The sequence below is a fragment of the Pristiophorus japonicus genome, chromosome 2, assembly GCF_044704955.1.
Source record: "Pristiophorus japonicus isolate sPriJap1 chromosome 2, sPriJap1.hap1, whole genome shotgun sequence".
In the NCBI taxonomy this organism is placed as follows: Eukaryota; Metazoa; Chordata; class Chondrichthyes; family Pristiophoridae; genus Pristiophorus; species Pristiophorus japonicus.
This window is the reverse complement of record NC_091978.1, coordinates 350,153,711-350,170,501: the sequence shown is the minus strand read 5'-3', so window position 1 is coordinate 350,170,501 and position 16,791 is coordinate 350,153,711. Positions and strand designations below refer to the sequence as shown.

The 16,791-nt window shown below is 44.4% G+C and overlaps 1 protein-coding gene across 4 annotated transcripts in view; it reads left to right on the top strand.

The window, feature by feature from the left end:
• The window catches only part of hook3 (hook microtubule-tethering protein 3), a 129,373-nt gene that overhangs the window by 70,494 nt on the left and 42,088 nt on the right, over positions 1-16,791 (top strand). For all 4 annotated transcript variants that reach the window (XM_070872280.1, XM_070872278.1, XM_070872281.1 and 1 more), the window contains 3 exons: positions 2,067-2,230; positions 11,305-11,445; positions 14,335-14,536. In XM_070872280.1, coding sequence (XP_070728381.1) covers positions 2,067-2,230; positions 11,305-11,445; positions 14,335-14,536 — 507 coding nt within the window. The remainder of the gene's footprint in view (positions 1-2,066; positions 2,231-11,304; positions 11,446-14,334; positions 14,537-16,791) is intronic.

The window sequence follows — 16,791 nt, the reverse complement described above, 5'->3', positions numbered from 1 at the left end:
TCACAGCGTTGGTCAAAAATATCAAATTGAAGCCTGGGCTTTTGGAAGAGGCTAAGGCATTAAGCGAAACCTTTAATAAAGGCATTAACAGACACAAAAGACAATTCACATGTAAAATATGTAATATTTGAATGTATTTATTTTGTTTAAAGTCTTATTCTAGACATTAGAAATTTGACTTACTGGAGGGAAAAAATGGTAGATGCCAATTTTTTTCAAAAAGCATTTTGAGTGATTTGCAGGAACCCGATGTCTAAATTGTGCAATCATTGATGAGTTTACATAGATAAAAACATATTGTAAATATGGATGTAAGAGGTTACAATGGGAGAAAGTGTGACAACAAAAAGTCAAGTTGTGCAGACAGGAAGTATGTGCAGCTGTAAGATTTTGAATGTATTACCAGTTGATCTTGCATGGTATTGCAGATAAAGAGTTGAGACCAAATGTAGTTTTCTGGTCAAGTATGGGTGTTTGACATGAGAAGTGTGTGCGGAGAGAGAGAGAGATGGGAACTGGAGGAACAATAACTTGCATTTATTTAGTGCCTTTAACGTAGTTAATGCCCCAAGGCGCTTTACAGGAGCATAATCCAACAAAAATTCACACCAAGACAAAGAAGAAGACATTCGGTGGCCAAAAGCTTGGTCAAAGAGCTAGGCTTTAAGGAGTATCTTGAAGAGAGAGAGACAGAGAGGTTTAGGAAGGGAATTCCAGAGTATAGGACTTAGACAGCTGAAGGCACGACCATCAATGACAGGGCGAAAGATGCACAATAGGCCAGAATTGGAGGATGCCGAGTTCTCCGATAGTTGTAGGGCTGGAGGAGGTTACAGAGATAGTGAGAGTTGAGGTCCTGGAGGGATTTGAACACAAGACACAAATGCAACAAGAGCAGTGGAAGGTTGGGTAATTTTACAAACCTGTACTGAAGTTCCCTCACTGGTAATGCATGAAAACAGACGTAGCAGACATCTGGAGAATAATGTGCACTTGCTAATAAAAATATAAACACTCGCCTGTGTACTATGTTAAAATGACTCAAAGCTTCCAAAGTAGGGGGTAGGGGGTGCGATATGACGCTAAGGCATGCAGTCTCCAGACAAGTGGAGGCCTTCAGCATGGCATCTAATTCATTGCTGAGTTGCTAAAGATAATTGTATGGAGTGACGGGGTCACTTATCAGGCACAGGATTCAAAGTGCTATTCCACATTTGGTGAGAGATTGCGGTGTTAATTACAAGCTAATAAGCTGAGCTCCTGACTAGGTATAGGAATAAAACCCTTGAGAGGAAAACCGGGAGCATGCTTATGGGAAAAATGCTGATGGGAGAGCAAGATTTGGATGGGCCAGGGGAAATTTATTTCATGTTGGCAATTGCTTAATGAAAACATTATGACAAAATTTTAAAACTTTCAAGTCCGGAAAAGAACTGAGTAGAAAAGACACTCAACTCACCTTTACTCACCTTTTAACAAAATGTCTGCCGCAGAGGAGGCAGAATTTTTGCAGAACCAGCCAGAGCATGGTAGTGCAGGCAGATTCAAACCCATCACTTTAATGAAAAGATTTTCTATAGAGTATTGGTGGCACTCTAAACTGGAAAATGCTACTAAGAGTGCCACTTACAAATGTCACTGGTAATTATACGTGTGATGGGGATGTGGACACAAATTACATCAAAGTACTTTAGCAATGTTGACAGGTGATTGGTGGCCATGCCACCTCGGCCCTAAGCTCTTGCATTCCCTCCTTAAGCTTTTCCATCTCCACCTCTCAGTCTTTAAATCGCGTCTTAAACTGTACATCTTTGACCAAGCTTTTAGTCACCTGTCCTAATATCTTTTTGGTTCGGTGTCAATTTTGTCTTGTGCCTCTGTGAAGCACTTTGGGACATTTCTCTACACTTAAGGCGCTATATAAATGCAAGTTGTTGTTGATGTATCAATTGTTGATGTAATAATTGAGAAGTATTTTTGAAAAAAATACATAGTGGACCTTGGATTTTCTGTATTGTCTTTGTATCAAAGAGCAACTATGATTTTAAAAAAATCAATTTAAACAGGTTGCAGCTCTACAAGAAGAAAAAGGCAGTTTATTAGTAGAAAATCAAGCTCTTATGGAGCGCCTCAATCAATCTGATTCGATTGAAGATCCAAACAGCCCAGCAGGACGAAGACACCTTCAACTGCAAACCCAGTTGGAACAACTACAGGAAGAGACCTTCAGGTACTTATAACAAAATGTCACTGCTTTGTTAATATGTGAAATGCCGGGTTTAACAAGATAGCACGTAGCAAAATAAGTATTGCCATACTTGAAATCATCTAACACTACAATTCCTAGAATGCAGGGGTGGTGGGGGGAAGAATTCCAACTGACCAGTACAAGTGGGTGGGCTGGAAGCGGTTGGGAAGGTAAATATTTTAAAATTCTCATACCCGACTTCAACCCGCCAACTTCTGGTTTTAACTGAGTCGGGTCAGGGGGCGGGAGACTAACCTATTCTCAGGAGGCAGGTCGGTCACTAACATCTTTTAAGGAGGCTACATGCCTCTATTTTAATTTTATTTTAATTTTTAACACATGGAGGCTGGGATTCCCGACCCCCCCCCCCCCCCACACCCCACACCCAGTGTGATGACTGATTTTTTTTTTCCCCCACCCCTGTGATGTCGGACTAAACGGACATCCACTCCCTGGCTGTTTTCCTGTCCAACAGGCCACCAATCTGTCAACCTGGCTGGCTGACTGACAGGAGACCTGTTGAAAAAATTTAAAAGACATCCTGCTGTTAAATTTGGCAGGTCATGCAAGAAACTTTTAGGGCACAAAATTCAGTTGGGTATCTCCTCCCGTTAGCGCCCTGGAGTGGCAGTAAAGCATCGCTCATGGCCTAACACCCGGAGATTTTAGCGGCGCCCACGAAATTTGCTTCACTTTTACCAGCGGCGCAAACCGTTATCGCCTCGCCCTCTAACACCAGCCATCATGATGTCAGTACGCGTGCAATGCCCCGTTAGCGCCCCGGACGCGAAATTCGGTTTGTGTTCTGACACACTTACCGACAGCCGCTGAACATGCCAGAGAAAGCAGGCGGTCCCAGCTTCTTTCGGCGATGCCGGGAGGGTTAATAAAGGGATGAGCAGCCAGGTTACTCACAGGTCACAATGAGTGCTAGGTTTCCACATAGCACAGTGCATGTATCTCTTGGATTGCTGCGGCAGATTGTCTTCAAAGTTACAGTTAAGTTGTGATTTTAGGTGTACATTTAGATGGGTGCAGTGCTCGCGCAACCTTCGCCTCCTCCAAGCAATTGGTCGGGCGGCATCCACATAGAAGGGAGATTGGGAATGTGGGGCCACGAATGAGGAGGCCCCGTAGACGTCGGGACAGGAGGTCTTACCCCCACGGGTTTAGCAGGAGCACTTCTCATACCTAGACATGTCTGAGGAGCAGTGTGTTAGAAGGTTACGGTTCCGCACCAAGCTATGCCATCTCCTGCAGCCAGACCTAGAGGTAGACATCGGGACCAGGACTTTGCTGTCTGTCGCAGTAAACGACACTGTAGTGCTCAGTTTCTATGCCTCTGGCTCCTTCCAGTCTATAGCAGGGGACATCTGCATTGTGGCGCAATTTACTGCTCATTGCTGCATCCACAAGGTCACAGACGCTCTGTACCACAGGAGAATAGACTACATAAAGTTTCCCATGACAAGGGAGAAACATGAGGAACGGTCATGTTGGTTCGCCAAGATAGCAGGCTTTCCGATGGTTCAGGACACCCACATGGCATTGCATGTACCACAACAGAATGTGGACGTGTTTCGCAACCACTAGAGCTACCACTTTCTCACTGCACAATTGGTGTGTGACCACACGCAGCACATCCTCGCTGCGAATGCCCACTATCCTGGCAATGCATCCTTGCTGTGAATGCCTCCATCCTGGTGGCGCATTCTTGCTGTGAATGCCCGCTATCCTGGCAGTGTATCCTCTCTGTGAATGCCCGCTATCCTGGCAGCGCGCACAATGCTTTCATCCTGCAGGAGAGCACTATGCCACGACTCTTCCAGTCACCACATGAAGGTTGCGGCTGGCTGCTCGGCGACCTGGCTCATGACATCCCTCCGCAATCCCAACACCTGTGCTGAGCATCAGTACAAGAGAGCCATGCAGCCACCCGGAACCTCATAGAGCAGAATATCTGGATGCTAAAGCAGTGTTTACGATGCCTTGACCGCTCTGGAGGCAGCCTTCAGTACTCCCCTAATCAAGTCTCGCTCTTCATTGTGGTCTGCTGTATGCTGCACAACCTGGCCATCATGAGGGTCCAGGCATTGCCACTGAGGATTGTAGCTCCACCTCAGGAGGAGGAAGCGGAAAAGGAGCATGACGATGCACAGCATGGCGAGACATGAGGAGGAGGATCAGCAGCCACGGAGGAGGCACCGTGCCATTGCTGCAAAGGCTGCCCATCAATACCTCATTCTGCATCAATTCCAATGAATCAATGACTAGATGATGACTGAGCCTCATAGTCAGATCACTATGTGCTAGGTTCATGGCGGCTCTGTGAAATACTCAATTAATACACGTGACAGCAATGCAAACGGTCAAATCAATATCTTACTTTCTCTAACAAGAGTGTGCGCTCAAGAAGCATATCAATAACCCTTCACCTGCAATTAATAAAGAATGTCACAAATGCCCCTTGAAACAGCATAACACACAAGCAGCTTCATGAGAAAATATAATATCGTGTGTAGCCTCCCATCTGAAATGCAAGTCCATCTCCCATAAACCATATTATGCCAAGATCCTTCCACAAATAACAGGCATCAAACATCAAGGACAAAATATGTACAATTATATTTACAAGATGTAGACATCTGGCCATGTTCAGAAAAGTCCTTATTTCCCACCCCTTCCCTTTCCACCCCGCCCACGCCTAGTGCTCCTCCTTAATGTGACCACAGTACCTGCAGCAAGGCTGCTGTGTCTGTGAAGCAGAGACTGCAGATGGCCTAGCATGGCGCCCTGGCCCAGCTCTGGGCCTGGAAGGCCCAGCTGTGGGACTGCACTACCTTAGCATGGGTGGCAACAGTCTCTGATGGGTGGGGTGCAGACTGCGGCAGCAGTCTCAGATGAGTGGGGTGCAGACCGCGGCAGGTACAAAGATGGAGTGGCAGTGGTGGGAGCCGCAATGCTGTCACCGTGAGAAAGGACAGTACCTTCCATTTCCATTGATACAATGTCCCCAGGACAGAGCCTCATGATCTGAAGCAATCTGCTGGAGCAAAGATTGCTGACCTGCTTCGGTACTTGCCAAGGATGGGCTCGATGGGCTGCTCATGGGCACAGGCACTGCTTGAGGGGGCCTCCCCCAACTTCACAACAAGTGCATCTATGCTCCCCAGGACCCTTGCCAATGCACCCATAAGCTCACGGTGCATCCCCTAAGACTCTTGTCGCCATACCCTCCAAATCCAGGTCCACATCCGAGTCACGCTCAGCTGGGCTCGGGCATCGACTCACCCCCCGATGAGCTGGCCCCCAAACTTCCCTTCACGCTTGACGTTGCCGCAGGTCACTGGGTCCAGGAACATCAGGCTCATCAAATCCCAGGAAGATCGGCTTGTCCACTGAGGTGATGTTCCCACAGTCTGCAGCAGCTGGATCCTGCTAGACTGGCACAGAACTGTCGTCCCCTTCTTCCTCGTCTTCCCCCGTCGTTGGGAGGTGGACATCTCACGGACAGGCTGTTGTGCTTCTGGCTCATTATCTGTAAGCACAAAGCAACAGTCGTGTGGTTAGCAGCAGGGGAGGGGGCAGGAAGGGAAGAAAGAGATGACAGAGAACAATTATATGTAAAGTGGGAAAGGCATGTGGTTTCAGGGAAGAGGGAAAGGGGATGAACAAATACCGTCACTGTCCCCACAGAGCTCGGCTTCCCCAACCGCTACAGCACCCACTTGTGCGCCATGAGGGCGGACACTCACTCTTCCACCTCTGTGAGGGCATGGAGATCAAGCTCCCCTCCTCCTGCCCGCATTTGTTGTCGCCTGTTGTGAGCGAGTTTCACGTGCAATAACAAACAGAAGAAGGTGTGAGTAAGTATGCAGCTAATCGTCTGCCACATGTGCCTTGCAGAATTGATTAGCTGCTAATGTATGGAAGTGTGCAGATGTCCATTGACTCTCAGTAGCTGCACAGAGTGGCTGTGTGAATGGTGAGATTTGGTGGCTACCAGCTAAGATTAAGGGTAAGGCTAAAGTTTTTCAAATGCATAAAGAGTAAAAAGGTAGTAAGAGGAGAGGGGTGGGGCTGAGTAGGGACCAAGGAGAGCTGTGCATGGAGGCCCAGGGTATGGCTGCTGAACTGAGCCGGAACTTTGCAGTTCTCCTCAGCAATGAAGACCACGGCCTGGTACACATAGTGAAGGAGCAGGTACTGCACAGACTGTTCATTGTGTAAGACAGTGAGGTTCATATTATAGCATTAGAAACATAGAAGCATAGAAAATAGGGGTTTTATCCTCCTTTGAATTTGATTAGTTTACTTAATATATACTCTCTTTTTATTTTAAATGTACTTATCTCATTACTAATCTCAGAAAATAGGTGCAGGAGCAGACCATCCAGCCCTTCGAGCCTGCACCACCATTCAATATGATCATGGCTGATCATGCAACTTTAGTACCCCACTCCTGTCTTCTCTCCATACCCCTGATCCCTTTAGCTGTAAGGGCCACATCTAACTCCCTTTTGAATATATCCAACGAACTGGACTCAACAACTTTCTGTGGTAGAGAATTCCACAGGTTCACAATTCTCTGGGTGAAAAAGTTTCTCCTCATCTCAGTCCCAGATGGCTTACCCCTTATTCTTCGACTGTGTGACCCTTGGTTCTGGACTTCCCCAACATCGGGAAAATTCTTCCTGCATCTAACCTGTCCAATCCCGTCAGAATTTTATATGCTTCTATGGGATCCCCTCTCATTCATCTAAATTCCAGTGAATATAAGCCTAGTAGATCCAGTCTTTTTTCATATGTCAGTCATGCCATCCTGGGAATCAGTCTGGTGAACCTTTGCTGCACTCCCTCAATAGCAAGAACGTCCTTCCTCAGATTAGGAGACCAAAACTTCACACAGTACTCAAGGTGTGGTCTCACCAAGGCTCTGTACAGCTGCAGCAAGACCTCCCTGCTCCAATACTCAAATCCTCTCGCTATGAAGGCCAATATGCCATTTGCTTTCTTTAATGCCTGCTGTACCTGCATGCCTACTTTCAATGACTGATGTACCATGACATCCAGGTCTCGTTGCACCTCCCCTTTTACTAATCTGTCACCATTCAGATAATCTGCCTTCCTGTTTTTGCCCCCAAAGTGGATAACCTCACATTTATCCACATTATACTGCATCTGCCATGCATTTGCCCACTCAACTAACCTGTCCAAGTCACCCTGCAGCCTCTTAGCATCCTCCTCACAGCTCACACTGTCACCCAGCTTAGTGTCATCTGCAAACTTGGAGATATTACATTCAATTCCTTCATCTAAATCATTAATGTATATTGTAAATAGCTGGGGTCCCAGCACTGAACCCTGCGGTACCCCACTAATCACTGCCTGCCATTCTGAAAAGGACCATTTGCTTCCTGTCTGCCAACCAGTTCTCTATCCACGTCAATACATTACCCCCAATACCATGTGCCTTAATTTTGCACACTAATCTCTTGTGTGGGACCTTGTCAAAAAACTTTTGAAAGTCCAATAGACCGCATCCACTGGTTCGTCCTTGTCCACTCTACTAGTTACATCCTCAAAAATTCTAGACGATTTGTCAAGCATGAATTCCCTTTCATAAATCCATGCTGACTTGGACTGATCCTGTCACTGCTTTCCAAATGCGCTGCTATTACATCTTTAATAATTGATTCCAGTATTTTTCCCACTACCGATGTCCGGCTAACCGATCTATAATTCCCTGTTTTCTCTCTACCTCCTTTTTTAAAAAGTTGTGTTACATTAGCTACCCTCCAATTCATAGGAACTGATTGTAAGGTTAATAGAAAGAGTACTCGCCCTGATGATCCGAGGGAGGTCATTCAACTTCTTGCAACATTGTGTCGCAGTTCTGGGCACTGTGCTCCTTGCCGATACGTGTTGTGCCTCAAACATCTGAAAACTCTAGGTGGTGGCCACCTGCCACTCTTTGGCTGCAGGACATCCGTTCGCCTCACCACAGCCTCCATCAAAGCCTCCAGGAACGCATTGGAAAATAGTGGGCACGCTGGCGAGCTCCGCCCTCAGCCATGTTGCCGCTCTGACCAGAGTGCGCTGGTGAAACTGCGCCTGCGCTGTATCATCTTACCTCCCCTTTAAGAAGCGGCTGACTCCGGAATGTCTAACAACCATCGCCTCATCCTCATTTGCTCTGGGAATTTACCGCAATGATTTTCGGCTTCACCGCCCTAAGAGAATTGTTCAACGACTGATTTACCGAACCATTTCCCTTTTGGGGCGCTGGAGCCGAATTTCGCGGCAGACACCGTTAACTTTCACAAGACGCCACATTTACCGACGAGCCGTGCTTACTGCCTCAAAGTTGGCGATACCGAATTTCTAGCCCCTCTGGGTTTTCCGTACGAAAATCCTCCATCTCCCATTTTATTCCGGACTCCAAGTAAATATCTGGGCCACGGAGTCAAACACCCCATCCATTCTTTGAGTCCCTTCTTTCTTCTCTCCTCTTCTGTTCTCTAACGCCAAGGCTGCAATTGGATGTGTTCACAACAGTTGGAGAGGGTTTTCAGCTACATGTGTGCCTCCTGATCATCTGCAATTTGCAGAGTTTCCCAGCATACAATCTGTACAGCAGCATAAGTTGATGTCATCTCATCCTCTGAGAATTTGAGGGTTTCTTTTACTTTTTTTAAAAGAAGACTTTCAAACAAAACAGTGATTGAATTTTCAAAGTTTTCTTCAGGCAAGTGATAACATTTATTAACAATTATGCTTTTCTGGTCACACAGACTGACCGCACTTGTGATAGAACCAATAGCACTTTACAGCACAGAAGGAAGCCTCTTGGCCCATTGTGTTTGTGCTGGCTCTTTGCTAGAGGAATTCAAATCTAATCCCACTGCTCCCCTCTCCCTATAACCTGTACCTGCCTCTGCTTCAAATATTTATCCAAATTTCCCTTAAACGATGGTCTCTGCCTTTGCCACTCCTTGTAGGAAGTATTCCATGTATTCTCAACAACTGTGTAAAGAAGTTTCTCCTAACTTCTTTTCATTCTGCTGATATTTTTTAAATTATGGATCCTTGCCTCTCGCTCCACAACCCGAAACACATGTAATTAGTTTCTTTGTTGACTTAGAAAAGAAAACAAAGATTGTCTATCTAGAATGTATTTCTCTTGTCATCACTCATGTCTACTTCTGTAGAAAATTCCACTAAAAAATGTCTCTCCTGAGCCATTTTTGAGGCTTAAGAATTTATTTTCCACATAAAAGCTTGGCAGCTCAACATCAACGTGCCCGGCTTTTCAATGGAAGAAACCACACATGCGTGAAAATTTGAATGGGTCACGCAGTCAGTTAAAGGGACCACGCACAAAAAAAAAATTAGCGGGAACATTGCTCAACAGTAAACATTTTTGTTAAGAGATTTTTTGATAAAATAATAGAATTTATAAGTTGGCTGTTGACATCCGCAAAGAACGCATTTCTGAAAATACACACCTCCAATCCGTGCTTTTCCAACTATTAATGGATCAAAAATCACAGGCTGGAGTTACTAATATGTTCTCTTGCTGTGTGCATGGAAAGAAAGAAAGAAGGAACTTGTATTTATATTGCACCTTTCACAGCCTCAGGACATCCCAAAGCACTTTACAACCAATGAAGTACCTTTTGAAGTGTTAATGTAATGTAGAAAATACATCAGCCAACTTGCGCACAGCAAGGACCCACAAACAACAATGAGATAATGACCAGATGATTTGTTTTAGTTATGTTGGTTGAGGGTAAATATTGGTTCGGACACTGTGAGAACTCCCTGCTCTACTTAGAATAGTGCTATGGCATCCTATACACCCACTTGAGAGGGCAGATGGGGCCTCCATTTAATGTCTCAACTGAAAGACAGCATCTTCAACAGTGTAGCACTTCTTCAGTACTGGACTGAAGTGTCAGCCTAGATTTTGTACTCCAGGCTCTGGAGTGGGATTGAACCCACAACCTTCTGACTCAGGTGGGGGTGCTGAGTGGCTGACACCTAAAGAGCAAAAGAAAAAAAATGACCATTAAATGCTTTACGACAGGACTTATAAAGACTGGAATCACTGACAATGGCTAAATCGGGTAGGGTGGGAGGAGGGTGGTAACCTGAGGGTGCAAAAAGGGGCTTTAGACAGGTCAGAAGAAAAGGTTAATAGGTGGAAGGGTGGCAGTTGATCGTCTTAAAGGGGCCAAATGGTATTTAGGCAACTTCTCCTGCCCCACCTCTTCCCCAAAAGGATGCCACAGCATGCTTCCCTCCAATATTGCCAGATCCAGATAATTCCCCACTGTTGCTAGAACAATGCTCTGAAATATCTGTTCTGTCCTGCACGCTAGGTCATGCTTCCTCAGACTCCCCGCTCTTAGATCCTGAGACCCCTATCTAGTACTGCCAGGCACTGAGCTCCTTTCTCCGTGCTCGCAGATCCCTGGACCATCCTTCATGCCGATAAGTCAGTGTCTCTGCTGATACTCCTTAATATAACAGCTCTGTTCTTAAAAACCAAAGCCACAGGAGATCGGTCACCATTACCATGGACAAACAGGGGCTACTGGAAATTAAGCAGCAGTGGAAATTTTGACTACCTCCTCCTCCACACCCCAACAGTGGGGGCATTTGTAATGCCTCTATCCCTACCCTGGATGCAATTACCTAGTTCAGCATAGACAAGAGATTGAACCTGGGACCTTGTGGTCTTTGAGGCTTATTACCATTACCAGGTAAAAATGTATTCACCAAGTCATTGGGGAGGGGGAGTTACATAGGTTCCATGCCTGGTACTGTCACTAGAAAGCAAAAGGGTTCCATTCCTCGACACTTAATGTCCTTCAACTTAACAAGCACATGGAAACTCCAACAAAAAGAATATCAGTTTCATCTTTATTACTGACAAAAGTAAGACATTTCAATTAATGATTTGTAGTAACGCTAATTTGATATAGTATACTAGATGGACTCAAATATTTGAAATTACTTTAATGTTCAATTTATATGTTGATGAATTTCAGATTGGAAGCAGCAAAAGATGATTATCGGATTCGATGTGAGGAACTTGAGAAAGAACTCTTAGAACTACGGCAGCAGAATGAAGAGCTTACAAGCCTTGCAGAGGAAGCCCAGTCTTTAAAGGATGAGATGGATGTCCTTCGGTAATTGAATTTTCTGAGCCCTCCTCACTTCTTTGATTTGTCTGTCTACGTCCCTCATTCTTTTTCTAATACATTATTTAGCTCTTCAGTTGCCTTTAGTAGGAATCTCAATCCTCTATTTTTTTGTTTCCTTGTAAATTTTTCTTGTTTGAATGTTTCTTCTACCCTTTAGTAAGTTCTTTGGGATTTTTTAAATGTTAAATTATATTTATAAATGGAAATTGTGTTGTTTATTAACTATCTATAGATATATGAAGAAAAAAAGATTAGTGAAGACAAATGTAGGTCCCTTGCAGTCAGAATCAGGTGAATTTATAATGGGGAACAAAGAAATGGCAGACCAATTGAACAAATACTTTGGTTCTGTCTTCACAAAGGAAGACACAAATAACCTTCCGGAAATACTAGGGGACTGAGGGTCTAGCGAGAAGGAGGAACTGAAGGAAATCGTTATTAGGCGGGAAATTGTGTTAGGAAAATTGATGGGATTGAAGGCCGATAGTCTGCATCCCAGAGTATTTAAGGAAGTGGCCCTAGAAATAGTGATGCATCATTTTCCAACAGTCTATCGACTCTGGATCAGTTCCTATGGACGGGAGGGTAGCTATGTAACACCACTTTTTAGAAAAGGAGGGAGAGAGAAAACAGGGAATTATAGACCAGTTAGCTTGACATCAGTAGTGGGGAAAATGTTGGAATCAATTATTAAAAATGATAGCAGCGCATTTGGAAAGCAGTGACATGATCGGTCCAAGTCAGCATGGATTTATGAAAGGAAAATCATGCTTGATAACTCTTCTAGAATTTTTTGAGGATGTAACTAGTAGAGGGGACAAGGGAGAACCAGTGGATGTGGTGTATTTGGACTTTCAAAAGGCTTTTGACAAGGTCCCACACAAGAGATTAGTGTGCAAAATTAAAGCACATGGTATTGGGGGTAATGTATTGACGTGGATAGAGAACTGGTTGGCAGACAGGAAGCAGAGAGTCGGGATAAACGGGTCCTTTTCAGAATGGCAGGCAGTGACTAGTGGGGTGCCGCAGGGTTCAGTGCTGGGACCCCAGCTCTTTACAATATACATCAGTGATTTAGATGAAGGAATTGAGTGTAATATCTCCAAGTTTGCAGATGACACTAAGCTGGGTGGCGGTGTGAGCTGTGAGGAGGATGCTAAGAGGCTGCAGGGTGACTTGGACAGGTTAGGTGAGTGGGCAAATGCATGGCAGGTGCAGTATAATGTGGATAAACGTGAGGTTATCCACTTTGGTGGCAAAAACAGGAAGGCAAAATATTATCTGTATGGCACAGATTAGTAAAAGGGGAGGTGCAACGAGACCTGGGTGTCATGGTACATCATTCATTGAAAGTTGGCATGCAGGTACAGCAGGTGGTGAAGAAGGCAAATGGCATGTTGGCCTTCATAGCTAGGGGATTTGAGTATAGGAGCAAGGAGGTCTTACTGCAGTTGTACAGGGCCTTGGTGAGGCCTCACCTGGAATATTGTGTTCAGTTTTGGTCTCCTAATGTAAGGAAGGACGTTCTTGCTATTGAGGAAGTGCAGCCAAGGTTCACCAGACAGATTCCCGGGATGGCAGGACTGACATATGAGGAGAGATTGGATCGACTGGGCCTGTATTCACTGGAGTTTAGAAGAATGAGAGGGGATCTCATAGAAACATATAAAATTCTGACGGGATTGGACAGGTTAGAGGCAGGAAGAATGTTCCCGATACTGGGGAAGTCCAGAACCAGGGGTCACAGTCTAAGGATAAGGGGTAAGCCATTTAGGACCGAGATGAGGAGAAACTTCTTCACCCAGAGAGTTGTTAACCTGTGGAATTCCCTGCCACAGAAAATTGTTGAGGCCAGTTTGTTAGATATATTCAAGAGGGAGTTAGATAAGGCCCTTACGGCTAAAGGGATCAAGGGGTATGGAGAGAAAGCAGGAAAGGGGTACTGTGGTGAATGATCAGCCATGATCTTATTGAATGGTGGTGCAGGCTCGAAGGGCCAAATGGCCTACTCCTGCAACTATTTTCTATGTTTTTATGTTTTGTTCTGGTCTTTTAAAAAGAATATTCTTTCTCAATCTTAAACATATTCCATTTTCTTCTATTGTTATTAGCTCTGGTTAATTTAACAGTAAATCCCTACACTACAATGATCACTTCTCCTCCGGTGCTCACCCAAATTCTCTGGTGGGTTGCTGAGCACCAAATCTAACACCACCTCCACTCTAATAACTTGCTTAACATGTGAGAAAACAATCTGCGACTGCCTGTTTGTACTTTCACTTCTCCCATGAAGTTGTCTCCGAACTTCATTCAACATCAGGATTATGAAATCCCAATGAGCGCATTCTAATATTCCATAACCCTTATATACTTATCAGTGATGCCACCAGAACCAGTTCATCGTCTGGATATAAGCATATTTAAAGCTAATGTTTATGTCTAATATTTATGTATTTTTTGTTTTAAATAGCTAATGTAAGTAGGTTATGATCAATGTTCCCTTTAATTTTTGTATGGGGGTGCGCAGCCCCTTTAATGGGCTGTGGGGCCCCTTCAAAATACCACGCATGCGCAGTTTCTTCTGTTTAAAAGCCGGTGAGCTAACTGCGCGGGAGCTGCAGAGTGCTGCATTCCCGCAAAACTTAAAGGGAACGTTGGTTATGATTATGTCACACTTTGGAGGTTAACATCATTCTGCTGCCCCATATCATGTATCTGATGTTTTCACAATTTTTATTTGCTAGCCATTTGAACAGCTACAATTGTATTTTACTTTATTTTAATTTTAATAAACGGTTGTCAAATTCGGCAATACATTTTGGTATGCCTTGAGGGCAACAATGGTGCTATATAAATGCAAGTTCTTTCTTCTAGGCATTCTTCTGATAAAGTGGGTAAATTGGAGGGCATGGTAGAGTCATACAAAAAGAAGCTGGAGGATCTGGGTGACTTGCGTCGACAGGTGAAGCTCCTTGAGGAAAAGAATACAATGTACATGCAGAACACTGTCAGTCTAGAGGAGGAGCTACGGAAAGCAAATGCTGCACGAGCACAACTGGAAACATACAAGAGACAGGTATGACATTACAGAAGAATGTTGAAGAAATTTCTATTCTGAGCAAATATTTTTTAAATTACACACCAGACAAACAGATATGTCTGAAGAAGTGCAGAATATTCAAAAGAGGTAGCATCCCTGAAAAGGTCCAAATCGTATTGGTAGTAAAAAGTTAAATTCTGCAATATAATGCTGGAAATCTAAAACCGAAAAAGCTGGAAACAAACAAGAGGTTAGATGGTATTAGTGGAGAGAATAGATGTGCAACATTCCAGGCTTGTTCCCTTCTACAAGACTGAAAATTAAGAGATTAACTGGCATATTAATAATGTAAGGAATGGGGGTGGCAGAGGAGGGAAAAATAGACAAGCAAATACAGAGAGGAAGTATCAGTAGATTGATTGTATTTATTTTTAATTTATTCTTGGGCTGTGGGTGACGTTGCCAAGGCCACACTTAGTTCCCATCCCTAGTTGCCCTGAGAAGATGGTGGTTGGCTGCTTTGTGGTGATGAGGCTTGAACTATAGTGTTGAGTGGGGAATGTCAGTTTATTGACTCCACAACTATAATGCAACAGCAATGTATGTCCAAGTTGCAATGGTGCATGACGTGGAAGGGAAGTTGTAGCTGACGTTCCCAGGGCATTGCCACTCTTGTCCCTCTCAATGGTAGAGATCATTGGGGAGGTATAGGTGCTGTTGAAGTCAGCTTGGTGGTGTCACTACAGTCAAATAATGGATAGAAGCATCAAAGAAATAAAACATTTGAAAGAAACAAAGGACGTGTAAATTGCTGAGACAGTGGAAGGCCCAAGGGTAAGGTGAGAAAGTGGGAGAGATGGAAAACAGAAAACGTGAGAATCAGATTTCAAATTGAAACAGACTTAAAAATATAATAAAAGATGCTGGCAAAATACAGCAGGCTGACCAGCCCAAGGAAGAAAACAGATTAACCATCTTCATCATAGGCAGCCCCTCGGAATCGAGGAAGACATGCTTCCACTCTTAAAATGAGTTCTTAGGTGGCTGAACAGTCCAATACGAGAACCACAGTCTCTGTCGCAGTCGTTGAGGGAAGGGGTGGGTGGGACAGGTTTTCCGCATGCTCTCTCCACTGCCTGCACTTGATTTCTGCATGCTGTCAGCGATGAGACTCGAAGTGCTCAGCGCCCTTCCGGATGCACTTCCTCCACTGAGGGTGGTCTTTGGCCAGGGACTCCCAGGTGTCAGTGGGGATGTTGCACTTTATCAGGGAGGCTTTGAGGGTGTTCTTGTAACGTTTCCTCTGCCCACCTTTGGCTTGTTTGCCGTGAAAGAGTTCCGAGTAGAGCGTTTGCTTTGGGAGTCTCGTGTCTTGCATGCTAACAATGTGGCCTGCCCAGTGGAGCTGATCAAGTGTGGTCAGTGCTTCAATGCTGTTATCAGTGAGGGTGCAGCCCCACCCCTCTGATTCCCTCTTCCAGAGCCCTGGCATCCCCTTCCCCCACGCAAAACAGCAAATCATTTCCTCTCCCTCTGGATACCGACAAACTCAACAGCAATCCCTGCTGAAATTCAAATGGAGGATATAGCTAAAATTACTCAAGTCAGTATTCAGGCCAGAGCATTGCAAAATGTCCAGGAGAAAGATGCAATATTATTCCTGAAGCTTGTGTTGAGTTTCATTGGAACACGCAAGAGGTCAAGGACTCGGAGGTTAGAGTGGGAATGAGACAGAGTGTTAAATTGGCAGGCCACAGGGAACTTTCTGTTTGTGTGTTAGTTTTTCCCCCTGCCCTCTCCCTTTTTTCAGGTACTAATGATATGCTTTTCAACTCCTTTTCAGTTCTGATGGTACAATCCTGGAACATTTTTCACCCTAATATAGACCACCATCTCCATTCCCTCAAGCTGGAGGGGCACAATTTTGTATAATGTATATGGCACACAGCTGGTCTAGTCATCAATTGCCAGATGTGGTTCAACCATGTCGCGCATTATCATGCCTTTCCTCACATAAAACAACCTATGATTCAATGATTATCTTGAAACATAAGAACTTTAAGTTCCTTTTTCCATGACCAATTGCCTCCTTATGCCCTCTCCCCTTTACTGAATAATTTTGATAAACAGGTTACTGTTGTTCATTATATTCTTGCTATTTTCCAAGATCAGAGTGCAAAGAGATACAGTTGATATGTAAAATCATAATAGTCGTAACTACTTAAAAAGCTATTGTCTATATATTGAACTTCATCCTTGTAGTGCTTTTGTTTGAAGTAATGTCATAGATC